This window comes from Bacillus rossius, chromosome 18 (assembly GCF_032445375.1).
Source record: "Bacillus rossius redtenbacheri isolate Brsri chromosome 18, Brsri_v3, whole genome shotgun sequence".
Classification (NCBI taxonomy): Eukaryota; Metazoa; Arthropoda; class Insecta; order Phasmatodea; family Bacillidae; genus Bacillus; species Bacillus rossius.
This window is the reverse complement of record NC_086345.1, coordinates 13,783,975-13,803,249: the sequence shown is the minus strand read 5'-3', so window position 1 is coordinate 13,803,249 and position 19,275 is coordinate 13,783,975. Positions and strand designations below refer to the sequence as shown.

Sequence of the window (19,275 nt, the reverse complement as noted above, 5' to 3'; positions counted from 1 at the left end):
GTAGCTTGTGATTCGACGCTTCTTCGGTCGATAAGTCTCTAAGAGAGCTCCAGTTAAAACTGCGAGCCAATATGGCAGAACCAGCGGAATTGTACACACGTGTTTGAATTTCAGACCGTCACGGAATGAATCCGCGGATTTTTCCGGGTCTCTTATAATGGGTGTCGGCGTGCTTTTTGGTGTTATTTCAGTTTTACTGTTACTGCGATTCGCCTTAGAATTGTGTGTGTGTGTGTGTGTGTGTGTGTGTGTGGGCGGGAAGAGGGGAGGGGGAGGGGTTGTCAGCATCGCCCAGCGTGGGCCGAGGGCATCTCCAAGTCTGATGCACATTTGAAAAGTGCTAATAGCCCAGGGCGCAGCGCTGCCGGCGGCCATCTTGTCCCCACTGACGGCGAGGACAGAAGCTGGTGGTGCCCGCAGGTGCTGAGGGAGAAGCTCGGGGTGAGCACGATCCTGGGGCTGACGGCGACGGCGACGGCGGCGACTCGGGCGGGCATCGCGCCGCACCTGGGCGTGCCCGACGGGGAGCGGGGAGTCATCAGCGACGTCCCCCTGCCGGCCAACCTCCTGCTGTCGGTGTCCCGGGACCCCGAGCGGGACCGGGCCCTGGTCGGCCTGCTGGGCGGGAGGCGCTTCGCCCCCTGCGGCTCAATCGTCGTGTACTGCACGCGGAGGGAGGAGTGCGAGCGGCTGGCCGCCCTGATCCGGACGTGCCTGCAGGTGACCGCACACGTGCCGCCCTTTCTCGGCCGTCACACCCGTCTGCGGGTACTCCAGGAATACATATTCCTTATTCACAGCGGCGTAGCCAGGATTTTTGTATGGGGGTGTTAAGAAGCATGCCTCCTCCTCCCCCCCCCCCCCCCCCCCCCGTATTAAAGCGTGGGGTCGGGGGGGTCCTCCCCCGGGGAAAATTTGGATTTTAAGGTGTAAAATAGTGCTATTTTAGCAGTATTCAGTGCTTAAAATTTAAATATTGTAATGGTAAAAATTTTATCAATTTTAATATGAAATTTGTTTAAGTGATGAATAAGAAATTAATTATAGATTTGGTGCTAAGGGGTGGGGTTGGGGGTTTGAACCCATAAAAAACCACCCCCTGGCTACTACGCCCCTGCATATTCGTGATTAACTTGATGTTCGAACTGACATTTCAAATTTTTATATACATACATACATACGTACAAACAAATATGTACACACATACACACACACAAGAATACACACACACACACACACACATAATTATTTGTTACCAATAGATATCCAAATATTGAAGGGGAAAAAAAAAGTAGCTCTTGTGAGGCCAACATGATTAACTGAGGAATTTCGTATTTTTTTTTTCTGGAACACTATTCACGCATTGGTTTTTATATTTAATAAATCTTTGTTTATGTTTTAAAATTGTAAATAATACTCTGTTTTGTGCACTTAATAAGTTATATAAACAAAACTATTTTATCTTAACATTTTACTGGTTTAAGAAAATGCATTGCCAGTGTTATTTTTAATTTTCCTTCATTTCTTTGATATGGTTCCATGTATATTCTTTATATTTTTTGTTTTACTCTATTTTGGATCAATTTTTCTTGGACTATGGAAAAATAGTCATTATTCAAGATTAATTTTACATTCCAATCAAAATTTGAATAAATAAAACAACTTTATTCACAAGGGCCTGGAAGAATTAGCATCTTGGTGGAATTGCTATATTTTGGTAATTTACATTTTAGATGCTATTTTTTGTCCATTTCTAACATAAATACTGTTTTAGCTAATTTTCTAAATAAATTTTTTTTCAGCTAAATTAGTTTGAAGTGCTCATCATTTATAAAAAAAAGTCCTTTGAAAATGCCATATAACTGCGTAAGACTTATCATCGCTCCAGTTAATACAGTGAGTCTATCTTAGCTGCAAACGATAGGTTGGCAAATAGGATGAAAACATCAGGCTGCACTCTTTTGCATTTTGCTCAATAAAGAGTGTCAAGTAGACCAAATTTATATGTTGCATTTTTTACGATATAATAATTTCTAATAAATTGGTCTAAAACAAAACAGTTAAAATAAATAAGCTATCAATTGTGGTTTAAAAGTGATTCGGTAAGAGATGCACAATAAAACAAATTAAATTAATTTTTCTGATCCATGCACTTTGGTACAATTTTTTGTTTTGGGATGACATTCCTTTAATTTCAAACATTAAAAGATTTTTTTTTTTATGAATTGAATTAAGTTTTGATTAAATTCTACTTAATTCTATGATATAACTTGCATTTTGGTGTTGTTCGGTGTTTTGGAATGCTTTTCGGTGTTATTTTGGTTTTATCACAATTCACCATACCATCTTGGCCCAAGTAATAAACAAACTTAAGGGTGCCATCTGCCCGGGCACACACACGGTGCTCACAGCTTCAGGAAAAAAACAACGCGATTTCAAAACTACTCGAGACATCCGAGTGGAGGTCTGCTTACGAAAAGCATTTTAAGAATTCGCTGAGGGCCGAAAAGTACTTTTGATTTAGGATCAAGTTTTTAAAGTGTATTTTTAGAAGAGTGAAAATGGCTAAAATGTGTGTTTTCAAGAGTAATTTTTAGGCGTAAAACAACCAGTACAGATTCTTGAAAGCACTTAATGGACTTGCATTACACCTTTATCTTCATTTCTCCGCCATGTAATGTTACGGTCACCGCTCATGTGCACGACGAGAAGACTGCGCGCCAGTCCAGAGGAGACACCGTGCTAGAAGCACCAGCGAGCGTCGTGCTTATCATCCCGCCTCGCCGACACAGATACGCCCCTGACGAGGCGGGCCCCTTAAGAGGCCACTCCAGTGTTTCAGGGGCACTACGCAACCCGCGTGAACCTCATAAGATTCAATGCTATTTTCATTTTGCTTATAACTAATTAACTAAAATAGATTTAGAAATGATGCTTGCTTGATATGTAAGACTACGATGCTCTTATCAATGCCCCTTTATTCAAAAGTGTATAAAATATGGTCTTATACTAATCTTTACTAATATGCATAAGTGTATTGTTTAGGTTTGAACAATAATTTATGCACGTTTTTGATGAAAGGGACTTTGATAAGAGAATTGTTGTCTTACATATCAAGCAAGCATCATTTCGAAATCTATATTAGTTAATAAGTTATAAGCATAATGAAAATAGCATTGAATCTTATGACGTTAACGCGGGTTGCATAGTGCCCCTGAAACACTGGAGTGGCCTCTTAAGAAAATGTAACCAGGAGCTCTCTGTCGTACGCAGGAACATCAACGTTTGCATCGGAGTTATTTTTTTTTCCCTCCCTCTGACAGGACGCGCACGGTAGGAAGGCCAAGAAGTCGAGGTTGTCGGAGGTGGCAGAGCCGTACCACGCGGGGCTCAGCGCCGCTCGCCGCAAGCAGGTGCAGAAGTTGTTCATGTCAGGTGAGTCCCTTGTGCCGCGCAGCCGGCGGTGCGTGCCATATCTAGAGACCGGAAAAATTTGCGGGTTCATTTCGTGATATGAAAAAATTCTAATAATTACAGCGTTGTGCTGCTTCTGCTGTTGGTTCACTGTTAATATCGTCGCCTGAGAATTGGAGTGTTGTATGTCCATTGAAGTCGGAACTGAGATATAGGCATTTGAAAGTTCAAATAACTGTGAATACCATGACATAGAACAAAATAATATTGGTCTTAAATTAAGAACAAACATTTTTATGTGCGTAGACGTGTGTGGATATAGTACAAATGAATACTAATATTAATTTCGTGTCCATAGCATAAAAAACTAAAAAAGTGGACATAGAACACTCCAATACTCAGGCAGCGATATGTAGGACTCTCGGCCAATCAGAGGCAATCAATCAAAGAATTATCCAATCACAAGTCACCCACTTGAGACGCCTCAAAATTCAGCACCCAATGAACGGGCGCCGTTTGCCCAAGTAGGCAGAGGATCGTGTAATCTATCCTGGAGGTCATTGAACTCGCGAATTTTTCCAGTCTCTAGCCATATCATGTATTTATTTATTTGATGTTTTCGTAGATCGGGGGAAGGCTATAGGACCGGGCAAGCCGAGCAATCGCCAAAGTCTCTTTACCAGCCGTTCTGTTGCTAACGCATTAGTTAATGTAAAATGTTTGTCAGCAAACACTAGTCGTGTCTATCCATCCCACTGAGATTTGAGTCGAATTCAAATTTCTGCCATTGTTGATTCTGGATATTTCACAAATGAGAAACGTAGAGCAAACTCACTTATTCCATCAATGTGCTGTTTTCGTCTCATTGCCCCTCGCCATCTTTAGTGACCCCAATGTCGGAGAGATGTCAAGCCATAATTCATTCATTCCTCATTGAAGTACTTCATTCATCCCTTCAATCATTCCCTTATTCCTTATTCTTTAGTCATTCTTTCTTCATTCGTTTACATATTTATTACTATAAATATTTTATCGTGGGGAGCAATGAATCATTTTGATGAGTTTAATTTTTAATTCATACATATAGAAATGTAATTGTGTATCGATTAGAACATGTCTGTGGTTGAAGGTTTGTTTTTTCAGCATTGTAAATTACTTTCCCAAAAATGAAAAACTATGTCTGCTATTTGTATTTGTATGTATCAGTGGGGAATGCTGGATGCTATGTGCTACATTAGCAGCAACATTAATGTTGGCAAGTTCTTCATGGCCTTGTCTGAACTAACCAGGTTTTGGGTTTTAATAGTTTCAAGGTCGATGAAACAATCTCCGACGTTTGGGTTTGGCATTTCGGTCGCCATCTTCAGTGTAACAACCCAGCTGCCCTAAGGATGGAGGCCGCATTTTCGATCATAGCTTCAGAGATATAGTTATTTCAATCTCGACGCAGCTGGAAACCTTAGAGCCTGGTCAATTCATCCGCAACATTGTTAGTGCAAGACAGTCTTGCCAGATGTACTGTAATTAGACTCGTGGTACCAACTAAGAAAATACCCCAACTTTTTTCCTACTAAAAACTTAAGTAAAACTTAACTGATGAAGTGAAAGTTATCACTATAATAGTTGACGATTTTTTTTTGCTGTACACAGTAGCATTCTAGGATTTTACTGAACACTATAAGTTCACAAGGAGCCTAGTACCAAAATTGCATGTTCAACATCTGGCAACACTGGAGTAATAGATGCCACGGTGGTTGAGTGGTCAGAACACTTGCCTACTGCACTACGATCCAGATTCGACTCTCGGCAGAGTTGGACCTGGATTTTTTTCCCAAAGTAGAAAACTTGGCGGATATCGCAGCGAGCTTGTGGGTTTTCTCGAGCACTCAGTCAATCCAACAGTGCTATGTTCTATATAAAAATTATTTAAATAAATAGTATTTAAATATTTTAACACATCAGTAAACAATTATACCGTATATATGTATATATATGTGTATATGACAAAGACAAGCCTATCAGAAAGGAGCAAAGTTACACCAAAGAGATATGGATGTGCGGACATGAATTTAGTGTGTAGTCAATCATTTTCGTTTCTATTGCCATTATACTAATCCATATATACATTTTTTTTTATTATTTATGTTAAAGTTATGGTTTCTTAGTGAATAAAACTGAGAAAATCTACTTTATAGACATCCATACAAAAATATGTAACACAATGGGCAACAACAAAGTGGCTATTCAACCAAGATCAAAATTTTCTTTTTTCTTTTTTAACACTCCAGTTCTCACATCATCACATCTCGTACTTCTGTAACGTTCCAGACGTTCAGTTGTCGTTGGTTCAAGCGGGGTGCTAATGGCGAGTTTGGCATGCCCGCAGGCGAGCTGAGGATCGTGGTGGCGACGGTGGCCTTCGGCATGGGCATCAACAAGCCGGACATCCGCGGAGTGATCCACTACAACATGCCCCACAGCTTCGAGAGCTACGTGCAGGAGGTGGGGCGTGCCGGGAGGGACGGCCTGCCGGCTCAATGCCACCTCTTCCTCGACAGCAAGGTGGGCCTCTCTCTCTCTCTCTCTCTCTCTCTCTCTCTCTCTCTCCGATGCGACGTCGCCTTCGTGTCGGTGTCGGGCGTAGCCAGGGGGGGAGTGTTTTGGGTGTCCAAACACCCCCCGAAATATTAAAGTCGGGACACAAATTTATGTTATTTAAATCCAATATTTTAATCACGAAACTGCTTAAATAGCACCAATTTACACATTCAAAATTTTTCTGGGGTAGGGCCCCCGGACCCCCCCTTCTCCCTAGTACGGGGGCAGGGTGTTAAGTAAACAACCCCCCCCCTCCCCCCCCCCCCCCCCGGAAAAGAAATCCTGGCTACGCTCCTGTCGGTGTGAACCAAGCAGTTTTGCAAATCTACGTAATTACTAGGGATATCATGTATGTATATGTATGTCATGTTTCTCTTTCTATTTTTCCTCTCTCTCCCCTCTCTCTCTCACCTCCTTTCCACTCTTATCTCTCTTCCTTCTCCTCTTCGTTTCCTCTCTCTCCTACCCTCTCCTCTGTGCTAGCCACTTCAGTTCCCGTCTTTCTTTTTGTTTGTATTTATTTTGTTACTGGATAGGTACCTAATAAATGAAAAACTAAAATTAAATAGTGGCGCTGCGAGATAATTACAGAAAGCATGTTCTGGTACTTTAGCGTTTTTGCGGTCGATTACGGCATTGTCTGTAAAGAAGATACTGGCCACAGCACCTTTACGATCCGTTGCGACGCTTGCTTTGCGACTACGCTATGGCTAACGCCCTAGCTGAAAGGCTCCCCATGTGAAAGATGCCTTAAGAGGTAGCTGGGGATGGGGTGGTTTTTTTTTTGTAATCTCATGGAGAATGACCTTCTTTTTTTTTTTTTTTTTTTTTTTTATCAAGTGTAGGGTGACTACAGTTCTCGAAGGTCCTGGAAGTCACGTAGAAAGTTAAGGAAACTAAAGGATAGTCATGAAAAAGAGTCCTTAAATAAACATCAGTGGCGCTTAAAAGGCAAGTTATTCCCAGCCGTATCTCGCTAACTTTTTTTTCCATGCCTCATTTCATTGTATAGTCGCACAATAAAAAAAATACAAACAGTTGGAAACTGCACTATAAAAAAAAAGGTCTTTGAAATTGGTTCACTAGGTATTTGTAGGCATTCTGAGTGTGTGAAAATTTTGTCAAGCTCGGAGTAAATCTGTACGTTTGTATAAAAGACAAAACATTAACTCTTCTTTGTATATATATATGTTTGTTTGTGTGTGTTTGTTTGTGTGTTTGTCTGTGTGTGTGTGTTTGTATGTTTGTTTGTTTTGTGTGTGTGTTTGTGTGTGTGTGTTGTGTGTGTACATATATATATGTATAGATGAAGATGATGTGTGTTTGCGGACATGTCGTGAGCGTCGGTACCGGCGTGTGCCGTGTGCGCGCAGGGCCGGGACAAGAACGAGCTGCGCCGGCACATCCACGCGGACTCGGTGGACCGCCACACGGTGCGCCGGCTGCTGCAGCGGGTGTTCGTGGGCTGCAAGTGCGCGACGGCGGGCGCGCCCTGCCCGGGCCACGAGGTGGCCTTCCCCCTGGACGACACGGTGCTGGCCCTGGACCTGCCCCGGGAGAACGTGCTCACCCTGCTGTGCTACCTGCAGCTGGACCCGCGGCGGTGGGCGAGCGTCCTGCCCCCCGCGTACACCCTCTGCAAGGTCGTCAGCTACAAGGGCCCCTCCGCCTTGCGCCGCGCCGCCGGCACGGTGAGTGTCTGCCCGTCGCCCGTCTCCAGTCCCGGATCCGAGACGCCCCAAATCACATTAAAAAAAAATAGTTGTCTGTAAATTCGGTTTACGGACGACAGGTTAACGTGACAACGTCATAACAAAACATTGATGAAATGATTGCATACTTTTACGAATAAAATTGAATCATTTTTTATTGAATTATCACTATTTTGTATGGATGCAAAGAAGTAGTGAAATGAAATATACAAGTTAATTGATAAATTTACTTTTATTTGCACTCATTGATTCGAATATGTTTATTACTTTAACCAAGAGATTATTTTAACTATAACTTTTATACACGTTTGCTGTTTAACTTCTTCCAATCTGTGTTATTCTGATAAGGATAGGACGATGATAGGAAAAGTAGGAAACAAATGGGAGTGTTTCAAGTTTAATGTTCCTCGAAAAAGTCAAATCGATGGTTGTTCAAATCCAGTGGAAGAGAGATAGATGCGGCGCAAGCGTACAATGAGCGTAACGGGACACAGTGTAACGTGACAATGTGTGTTACGGGGCACTTTTTCGTGCGTGCAGCCGGCGTTCATCGATTTATTAGACGTTGTCACGTCAAAAATACATGTTAAATATTACAGCCAGGATACGAGAGAAATCTCTCTGCGATCGAGGCCTCCGCACCCCGGGAAAGTTTCGGCACTCGGACTCTGTGTATTCCTCTCTCGGGACAGGCACGCGGGACCCTGAAAATTTTTTTTGCAGGGGAGCCACGAAATTCTCCCGGCGATCGAGGCCTCCGCGGGCCGGGGGAAACACCCGGCGCTCTGGCTCTGTGTGTATCCCGTCGCAACACCCATTTCCAGTGGCGGATCCAGGATTTTGGTTCGGGAGGGGCTTTGACACCCGGCTGAGGCTAGGCTTCATCGAGGCAAAACACCGAAACAATAGTGGACCCAGATGCTTTTGTAGGGGGGCTTGAACCCCCCCCCCCCCTTAGCCCGCCCCTCCTCCTCTGGATCCGCTACTGCCCCCCCCCCCCCCCCATCCTTCTCCCAATTCTACAGTTCACCTGCTACATTGTAACTGCATGGTTATTTCTTACCTGCGCTCTTTTTAGAATGTTGTTTAACCTGCAAATACAGGGTATGATTATGGTTACTACCTACATATTTTATAAGACCAAACTAAGCTTTATTTATAAAATGTTCAATTATGATTTTCTAGTTTGTAAAAAAATTATGATAGTTGAACATTTAAGAAAAATCAGGGCTGCGCCCGGGCCCTGGACCCAGGGGTCCAGCCGGCCCCCACCCTCGCGGGGGGGACATGGTCAACACACAGTCGTACCTGGCTTAAAGACGACGACCATTCCTTACACGAACAAGAACACTTTGCAAAAGCTCTCGATGACTGTTGCAGGTATTGAGTTGTAAATCTACATTTTCTGATGATTATAATATTTCTAGAAACTGTTAATGGTGTAATTTAAATAAAAAAACCTTTGAAGTTAATTTCACAAATTATTCTTTTCAGGTCTATCACAACCACAGCATCGATCACGCACGTGAAATTATCATTATAAACCAAATATTCAAACAAGACCATAAACATATAAATTCACCCTTACAGTAAAAATCTAGTTTAAAGTAATTTCGAAATAAAATAAGACGTATCAAAGTTTAAAGTGAATTATGAACTTGCATATTCAGCTGATCCTTTCTGAATGACATAATATAAGATTTATTCCTTTAACAAATATTCATAGCAGCTGGGCAGGGCAGGGTCTTGCGACGTTACAGGGCTGCTTGCCTTTCTGGACAAGACAGTGATAACTAGGGGCAAGATTATATGGTGAATTGTGATAAAACAGAAATACGTACCGTGTTTTCTCGTATAATCGTCGCACATTTTATTCTAAAATCAAGTTTGAAAAGTAGGGTTGCGACGGTTATGCGGGGAAAAAAAAATTTTGTTTGGTAAAGTTATTCATAAAAACAAAACCAGTTCATGGAAACATTTATTTAAAAAAAAAGGTGGAGTATACAAGAGCACGATAAAAAATCTGTATATTAATAATTCCTTAAACAAAAACCTTTCTTCAACTTTAAATAGAAAAACCATAACTCTAACGCAAAGGCAAGCCACTTGAATCTGACGTGAACTAACGTGTCGTAGTACACACTGGCCACGAAAGAATGCGGGCTATCAAATGTACTAGTTAACTCGGCACCTGACAGAGAGCGCGCGTTGCATACAATCGGCGAGATATCGATATTCGACTACGTGCGCGCGCTCTATACGGGAAGCAACATAACCAAACATGAATGATGCGCTGGCTACATTTTTATAAGCGGTACGCCGCGGTAACGCAGACAATCAGATAAAGGAAATACCGTTTAAAAACGTCTTTAAAAGAAAATTTACACGTCAGACAAGTTTGTATTTCCGTTAATTAAATAAATAAGTGGTAATGACCGAAATTAAATTTTCGATTATATGTACACCGCGGCGACGCAGACAATCAGATAAAGGCAATAATGTTTAAAAACGTCTTTATAAGAAAATTTACACGTCAAACAACTTCGTATTTTTCCGTTAATTTATTAAGTAAGTGGTAATGATCGAATAAATATTAGATTTCTACTTTAAAATATATCGTTTTATACGGAAAATATACCTACACAAAGCGCTCGGCATCTACTAGCGGGACCAAAAACATCATGCGACGTTTACGCGAGAAGTTTTTTTTATCCCAATTTTGACAGCCTAAAATATGGTTGCGACGATTACGCGCATTCGACCTTTATGCGATAAAACACGGTAACTCGGATAAGCATGTCAAAACACCATATAATAACACTGAATTGCAAATTAATATACCACCAAGCACCAAATTGCAACTAAAATCAGCATTTTCAATCAAAACTTAACTCTAATGACAAATACCTAATATTTTAAATATCAATTTTAATGAAAGTAATTTATTTTGCATGACATTTGTTCCATAATTTAATAAAAATAAAATAGTTTGGAAAAAGTTTGTTTACTTTAATCTTGAAATTGTTTTTAGCTACTCATTTTTACATTACGACCCAGGGTATTTTTCAAACTCAGAAATACTTGACAGATTTATTTTATTTGTTCCGAAGAGTAAGACATGCTTATTAAAACTATTTATACTGAAAAAGTGCATCATGTATCAGTCAAAATGACACTGTTTTGGAGAAATTAGCATCATGGAACATTTAAGGATCATATTTGTTCAGTGATAGGTTTCATAAAAAAAAAAACAATAACGTTGAAATCTTTTGTTTAAAAGACAAAATTGGCCTGAAAATAAAACCCTAAAATCTTGTCTCCAGTGATAACACAGAAGTGTCGAGGAGATTTTAAAATTACCAGTGGGTACTAGGGATCGGCAAGTACACCAATCCCTCACTTATCATGTCTTCAGATTGTGCAATCTAGCATGTATTTACAATTTTTTTTACAAACAGTGACTCTAAATATGTTTGCCGGTCCACGAGAGAAGGTAAATTCAGGTGAGGGAATTTTTTTGTAAGTAATCATAGTTATTAGTTTATTTTGAATATTTTCAATTTTGTTACTGTCAGTTACGTTAATGCTGTTCCAAATTATTGAGGAATATTGAAGAAATGGAAAGCAACTACACCGTAATCTCGTGGTCAATAAAGATGACAAAAAATTACTTGTATGGTACTTAACTTTTTTTTGTTGAAACATTATTGCATCGAATCAGTCAGTTAAAAATCAATAAATTTTATTCTCCCCTTGCGAGTTCTCAAATGTTAATTTATTGAAATTTCAAGTCTGATTACTTATTTTGTTCAGACAAGCTCTGCGTGGCCGGGCTGATTTATAGTTCATAACAGTTGTATGGTTCTATTTTGGGTCTAGCATTTGCAATTTTTACGTTGGCGTGGTGTTTTACTCTCGTTTTATATTGGGTGTAGTATTTGCAATTTGTACGTTATCGTGGTGTTTTACTCTCGTTTTATATTTGGTCTAGTATTTGCAATTTGTACGTTGTCGTGGTGTTTTACTCTCTTTTATGTTGGGTCTAGTATTTGCAATTTGTACGTTGTCGTGGTGTTTTACTCTCGTTTTATATTGGGTCTATTATTTGCAATTTGTACGTTGTCGTGGTGTTTTACTCTCGTTTTTATATTGGGTCTAGTATTTGCAATTTGTACGTTGTCGTGGTGTTTTACTCTCTTTTATATTGGGTCTAGTATTTGCAATTTGTACGTTGTCATGGTGTTGTACTCTCGTTTTTATATTGGGTCTAGTATTTGCAATTTGTACATTGTCATGGTGTTTTACTCTCGTTTTATATTGGGTCTAGTATTAGCGAAATAGGACCGCGATGCCTATGTCCGTGCGGATGAGGTGGCATCCGTGCTCTGGTTCCAGTGCGCGCCCCTGGCCATGGCGATAGCTCTGGACCAGCGTCGAGGCGTGTCCCACGAGAAGAGCAACATCATAGAGTTCCCCGTCGTGGAGGTCGCCGCCGCCATCGGCTGGGACAGCGGGCTGGCCAAAGCTCGCCTCAAGAACCTGGAGTGGCAGAAAGGTGAGTCTCGGTGTCGTACGACTGGTTTTTACAGTCTTAAAAGAATTCTGTTTATGGAAGTTTGAGAAGCTCTGCATATTTGTACTGAGAAAAGCATCTTACAATTAATACTCAATTAGGGAAGGATATATTGTATTTACTAGAATGTAAGATGCTGTTGTTGTTGTTGTTGCTACTCGCAGCCCACAATGTAAGTTTTTCGTTTATTTTGAATCACTTTCAAACACAAATAACAAATTAGGTATCCTCGAGTATGAATAGTACATATGTATTTTAATAAATAAATGGACATGTTATTCTACGTTAATGGTTATTACAACTTAAACAACATTATAAAGTAAGTAAACTTACACAAATTTTTATGTTTTTTTTTTTTTCCAGTGTTTAAAAACTGCTTATTGTTCACTTTCCTTGTTTTCAACTTATCAAAAAAAAAATGTAATACAGGATGTGTCCCAGTCTGAACTTGAGCGTTTCTACTTTTCACATTTTGAAATAAAATGTGGGTAATTTGTATCGAACCCATTAGTATGTATTTTTTTGTATTGTTTTCCGTTATGATTTGTTTACGTAAGTTTGGATCGTTGCATGGTGTTATATGGGACAGATTCATTACACTCCTGAATTTAAATAGATGTTTGTTACCCTCTTTTATCGCATAATTGTCACACTTATATTTTAGGGCATCAAAATTTGGATAAAAAAATCCTCTCGCGTAAACGTCGCATGATATTTTTGGTCCCGCTATTTGATTCCGAGCACTTTTTGTGGGTATTTTTTCCATATAAAACGATGTATTTTAAAGTAGAAAACTAATATTTATTCCGACATTACCACTTACTTATTTAATTAACGGAAATACGAAGTTGTCTGATGTGTAAATTTTCTTTTAAAGACGTTTTTAAACTTTCTTGCCTTTATCTGTTCGTTTGCGTCGTCGCGGTGTACCGCTTATGAAAATGTAGCCAGCGCTAGTTGGCATCATTCATGTTTGGTTATGTTGCTTCCCGTATAGAGCGCGCACACGTAGTCGAATTTCGATATCTCGCCGATTGCACGCAACGCGCGCTCTTCTGTCGACTACCGAGTTAACTTCCATTCGATTGCCCGCACTCTTACGTGGTAATTGTGTACTACGACGACAGTTATGCGTTCGTTCAGGCTCGCATTCGGATCGCAGATTTTGTTTTTTCTATTTAAAGTAGATAAAGGTTTTTGTTGCACGACTTAATTAATTTAAATTGTTCGGCGTGCTCTTTTATACTTCACTGTTTAAATAAGCGTACTTTCCATGAACGGGTTTGTTTTTTAATGAATAACTACCTTTCAAAAAAAAAATTCTCGCATAAATGTCGCACCCCTACTTTTTATACTTGAGCGAGAGCATATCAACAATACAAGAAAATCAGTATATGTATATATTTTTTTTAATGTGGAATAAGGGTGTTTGCGAGCACTTTTCGACCACAACTATTCGAGCACCGTTATTATTCCTTCCGCGAGCACTCGGGTGCTCGCGAGCACCAGGTTGAGTGTACGCCTTTTCTAGAGGAATTGTTTGTAAAAAAAAAAAAAGCATAATAATTTGTTTCAGTAATTTTCGCATTCATAAAATATAACAAGCACAACGATGGCAAGGGAAAGTTTCGAATTCATTGGTTTTAGTGTAAAATGTGCGATGGTTATGCTATGAAACACGGCATTTTGAATTGAGTGCGGGTGGTGATTGAAGTCTGGAGTGTCCGCGGGTGTCCGCCGTCTCCCCCTCTCGCACTCCCCGAGACGTAGTGGTTCGGAGCGTGCTCCCCCCGCGCGAGACACGGCGCGTGTCTGTCGCAGTGGGCGACAAGTGGCGCCGGACGGGCCTGGCCGTGGAGTTCTCGCGCCTGGGGTTCCGTGTGGCGGCGCGGGGCGACCTGCCCGCGCGGGAGCTCGACGAGGTTCTGGACACGCTGCACGCCCGCGTGCGCGGCCGGGAGGCGGCCGCGCTGGCGCAGCTCGAGTCCGTGTTCGCCGCGCTCACCGCGTGAGTACTCCTCCCCGCACGGTCCCCGGGGGGGGAAACTCGATCCGAAACGCCGTCGGACAAAGAAGTGTCGGTGATATACAACGTGGGATCGTAACTAGAGACCTGAAACTGGCGGTGTTTTTATTTTTGGCCAAAAACCGGTATTATTTTTGCCAAAAAGCGGTGTATAAAAACCGGTGTTATTTTTTTATCTGGATAATTAAATTAAATAGTTGTAACTGTATAGGCTTAATATTTTCATGGGTGCGCGGGAATAAGGGGATAAGTCAACTATTGGCAATAATGTTTTTTTTATGGTATGAAATAAAGGAGAAAGAGCTCTACAAATTGGTCCAAATGGGTTAAGTCTAGCACCCTTGTGTGTAATTCTATGGCACTGAACTTTTGGAATGATTAATTACTGATCTTGCATACTTGGAAGAACTTTAAATGTGTAATATCTTAATTTAAGTAATTTTTACATATCCCCTTTTTCCCGCACACCCGCTATTTGTTACGTAATTAATTTTCTTTGGCATAGCTTATAATTCATAAGGTGTTAACAAATAAAATAAATTAAATCAAAAGAAAACCTGGCAATGCATTTTCTTATACCAGTAAAATTTCAATAATGTTCGCAGGCTTCCGCGGCCATTGTCTGAAGTAGCTTGGCTTCAGGGTATGTAGCCGTGACCTTGGGGCGAATAATTCACCGACATTTTGGTCGACGTTGCAGTCACTATCATCAGGGAGCAGTTAACTGACTGCCCAGAAGCCAAAGCTACTTCAGTAAATTTCAAGTTTGAAAAGTTGTTTTTTGTTGATCTCGCTATATACATAAAACAGAATATAATTGATAGTTTCAAATCACAATTCAAATCATACTTGTTAACTATAAAAATGTTTGAATATGTCGCAGAAAAAGAAATCTAATTTTCTCAATAAAGCTTCTTAGCTTCATACATGATAATTATTTTTTTATATATAATTTTTTTTTTTTTGTGAATTTATTTTACATGGGGAAGGCCTATGTATTGGTGACATATATTTTGAAGGGGGAGGAGAAAAAAATTCAACTTAAAATTTTTTAATTGAATATCAGATTATTTTGTAAATATTGAATATTAAAATATTTACGAATATCAAATATTTTTCGATTATTGCAGGCTCCTGTAGTCGTATATAATTTAATATTCTCCGAATAATCTGATTTTCAAGTCGGCATTTCAAGGTGTTTTTTTTTTTTTTTTTTTTTTTAGTTAATTTTTTTATTTGTTACCAATACATGCAGACCTCCCCCATGTGAAGTACATGAGGCTGTTCGTGGAGATGAGAACAAGTGTGGTTGCCGCAGGGTCTCGTGTCCGGAGTACAAGGAGTGCTCGGAGGAATGCAACATCGACAGAAGTGAGCAGCTGAAGGGAATAATAAGGGAATATTTCCAGCGAGAGCAGGTTGCCTGTGATCTGCCGTCAGAGGTGAGTTCCTGTTCGCGCTGGGGAGGGGCAGACCCAGCCATCTTGGATTTTTTATTTTTTTAGTTCCTGTTTTGAAATACTATCCTATCCTTAATTATTGGCACAACAAGGCACAGATAAAACATTATATTTTCTAGCTCTTTTTTACCCTCTCGTAATAATGAGCCGGCTCACGTAAGTGGCTGCAGTTGACGTAATAGTCATCACTAGGTCACATTTGTTGTATTCAGCGAGGCTCCAACGCTGCCCAGGTTCTGTGATTTGCTGAGCCTTAAAATACATTGTACTGTTAATGGTTTTTTTTTTTCGGTTCGTCTAGTCAGGTGTGTATTTGTGTTGGGTGAGACGATAAGTATGAATATCGTTGGTGCTTTTGGTGCTAGTATCATTCTACCTCACTAACACAAATGCACTCCTGAAGTAGGTGGACCGCTGTAACTACACGCCATGCCCATCTTCCCGAATTGTACAGTGTTTTGTGACCAGTGGCGTAGCCAGGATTTGTGTATGGGGGGTGTTTTAAGAAGCATGCCCCCCCTTCCGTATTAAAACGGGTTTGGATTTTAAGGTGTAAAATAGTGCTATTTTAGCAGTTTTCGGTACTTAAATTTAAATATTGTAATAGTAAAATTTTTTTATTAATTTTAATATGAAATTTTTTTGAGTGATGAATAAGAAATTAATCAAAGATTTAGTGCTAGGGGGGGGGGGGGGGTTGAACCCCTTAACCCCCCCCCCCCCCCCCCCGGCTACGCCCCTGTCTGTGTCTGTCTCTAACTACCGTGCTGTCTGGACGAGCCGTGAGACCGGGGCGTGCGTGCGTGTGTCCCTCGCAGGAGGGACTGCGGAACGAGGACCAGGTCGCAGCGGACGTCCGGGCGCTGGTGTGCGGCTACCGGGACACCGGCTTCACGGGGCGGGCCGTCGCGCGCATCTTCCACGGCATCGCCAGCCCCTGCTTCCCGGCGCAGGTGTGGGGCCGGTGCCGGTTCTGGCGGGCGCACCTCGACAAGGGCTTCCAGGCGCTGTGCAGGGTCGCCACCCGCGAGATCCTCCACCTCAAGTGAGCTTGTCTCGGGCCTCCCGTGTCGTACCTCATCTGGACCGTCAGGGGACTGACTTGAAAACGCACGGGAATCCCGCGGTGATCGTAATTTGACAAGGGGAAAAAATGCCATGTTCCAGTCCAAGTCGCCTACACCAGGGGTCGGCCCTCTCGTACCTCAAACAGAGCATCCACATTCTGGACTGTCAGGGAATCGGCTTGATATTCCGGGGAAACGCGCGGGAATTCCACGGCGGTCGTAATTTGACAAGGGGAAAAAATGCCGTTTTTCCAGTCTGCCATCACCTACAACCAGGGGTCGGCAGAATTTATCTAGTGAGATGAGCCAGATATTAGGCAAACAGATTCTCCAATTTTTCAGACAGCAGCATCGTGTATTTTCTCTGTACGTACATGGGATTTTAAGATGATATAAAAATAAAGAAAAGAAATAAAATCTAAATTTTTTATTCACAAATTCAACACACAAGTCTTAAAAATAAAAGGCTACTTAAGGAAAAAAAAAATTGTCAATGTAAAAAAAAAATATGGTAGTCGTTAGTTGAGCTCTACTGATGCAACAAGAAAACTTAAATTATTTTCATTAATGAATAATTAAAATTAAAAAAACGTGGTGGTAGTGTGTAAGCGAGCAGGTTAAAGACCTGCATTTTTTTTTTGTGCTGTCGCAGCGCAGAGAGGTTGTAGAGCCCTAAAAGCCAGTGAAAAGAGCTGCATGCGGCTTGCAAGCCACCACCTGCTGACCCCTGACCTACACGGTGAAAGCTTTTTTTTTTAAAAAAAAATGTTTGTTTTATTGTGTATTTGTACTCACTATAAAATTGTTTATAGTATTGGAGATGGCTGGATTTTGGTAATTTACCTGTTTTATAACTTTCTGAAAGAAATAATTAGTAAAAATAAAAATTAATCAAGGAATATTTAAATCTTTGATAAATAAAAGTCAGGGAAATGTCAGGAAAAAAAATGATCACAGGTTTAAGTGAACACTTTGGAATAGAAACAGTATGCTTAAAGAACATTTGCACTATGTCAGGTCACAAAAGTCTTCAAATAGTAACTAAATTGAAGGACTGGTTATGAACGCTACGAAAAAGTCCTGAAATAAATTTTAACCATTTGGAAGTCACAAAACTTTTATTTAATCGAACTTACATTTTTTTTATTGACGCTTCACTTCAACTTGTATTTGCATATTGAATCTAAATAGTTAGTGACTGTTCACTTACATCACGTGAGAATTATTTCTGAAAAGTTAGTACGTTTCTAACTTAAAAATAGACGTGATCCTGTAAATAGAGGATGTTTTTCTTATTTATTAAAATAAGCCTCTTGAAAAAAAATTTAATATTTTATTAAATATCTTAAAAGGGCCATGAAATTGGTTTACCAGGTATTTGTAGAACCCCTGACTTATATTCAGTATATTTCCATTTAAGTTGTTCTAAGTAGTAATGGTAAATAACTTTAGTTAAAATTTTTATATGTAGGTATTCTTTGAGTGAACTGTTTATACTCTCTCTGTTTGATGTACCTTCTTGTATTGATGCACAAAGAAACCATTATTATTTTTTTTTTTTAATATGTGACATTTATGTAGCATCAATGTTTTACCTTGATACAATTTTAAAGAATGTGTTTTGAATTTTTGATTAAATGTAATTTGTATGTTCGTCTACATGACTGTTGTACTTTTGCATGTTTAAAACTTAACTGTGATGTCTCTGATGAGGTAGAAATAGAAATATTTCTTTGAATGTAAATGCACTAGCACTCCTATTGGATATATTGTTACATGTTTTCGAACATGTTAAAAGGTGCTGAAATAAACCTGACAAGTATTTTCTGTTTTATTAACCTTCCAGTATTCTTCTTTGTGTTTCAGATAATATTTCACAGGTATTTCTTGTACGAAATAATAAATCTACTTACACTTTCATCAGTAAACCCATTACTAGAAAAACTTTATTTTTACGTAACTAAAACTATTACACTAGTATTTTACAGTACTATATTAGACAACCTAGCATATATCTGGGTTTATATGTTTTTTTTAATCCTTAAAATGACCTTAAATTAATTTTTATTGCTTAAGGGTCCCTGACGTACCTACCAACACTCACGATATGGTTGAGAGCCCAATATTTTTTAATAGATCTCATGCCCTCATGAAATTTTTTTTTTATGAGTAAAATTTTTCACTTTGTTGTGTTTACATAGTTGTTTTACGCACACCAGCAAACAATTAATGGCGAGGACTTGAGAGTATATGTTTGGTGCGGGTTTGTATTCGCATGACCAGCTCCGCTAACACGTTACAGTTACCAAGCATCAACGTATCGATGCAAGGGCGATATTGATGGTCAACTCAAGATTTTCCCAACTCGCTCTTTATTTTATTAAGTCCTTATTTTTGCTCTGATTTGTGTTTGGGGTGTGGTTTC

At 40.1% G+C, this 19,275-nt stretch overlaps 1 protein-coding gene across 2 annotated transcripts in view; it reads left to right on the top strand.

Moving 5' to 3' along the window:
• LOC134541458 (ATP-dependent DNA helicase Q4) overlaps window positions 1-18,672 on the top strand; it is a 40,522-nt gene extending 21,850 nt beyond the window's left edge. For both annotated transcript variants that reach the window (XM_063384929.1, XM_063384930.1), the window contains exons 7-14: window positions 421-720; window positions 3,324-3,435; window positions 5,801-5,976; window positions 7,386-7,703; window positions 12,120-12,279; window positions 14,119-14,305; window positions 15,642-15,765; window positions 16,602-18,672. In XM_063384929.1, the coding sequence (XP_063240999.1) occupies window positions 421-720; window positions 3,324-3,435; window positions 5,801-5,976; window positions 7,386-7,703; window positions 12,120-12,279; window positions 14,119-14,305; window positions 15,642-15,765; window positions 16,602-16,832 (1,608 nt within the window). In that variant the 3' untranslated portion in view covers window positions 16,833-18,672. The remainder of the gene's footprint in view (window positions 1-420; window positions 721-3,323; window positions 3,436-5,800; window positions 5,977-7,385; window positions 7,704-12,119; window positions 12,280-14,118; window positions 14,306-15,641; window positions 15,766-16,601) is intronic.
• The last annotated feature ends 603 nt before the right edge of the window (window positions 18,673-19,275 follow it).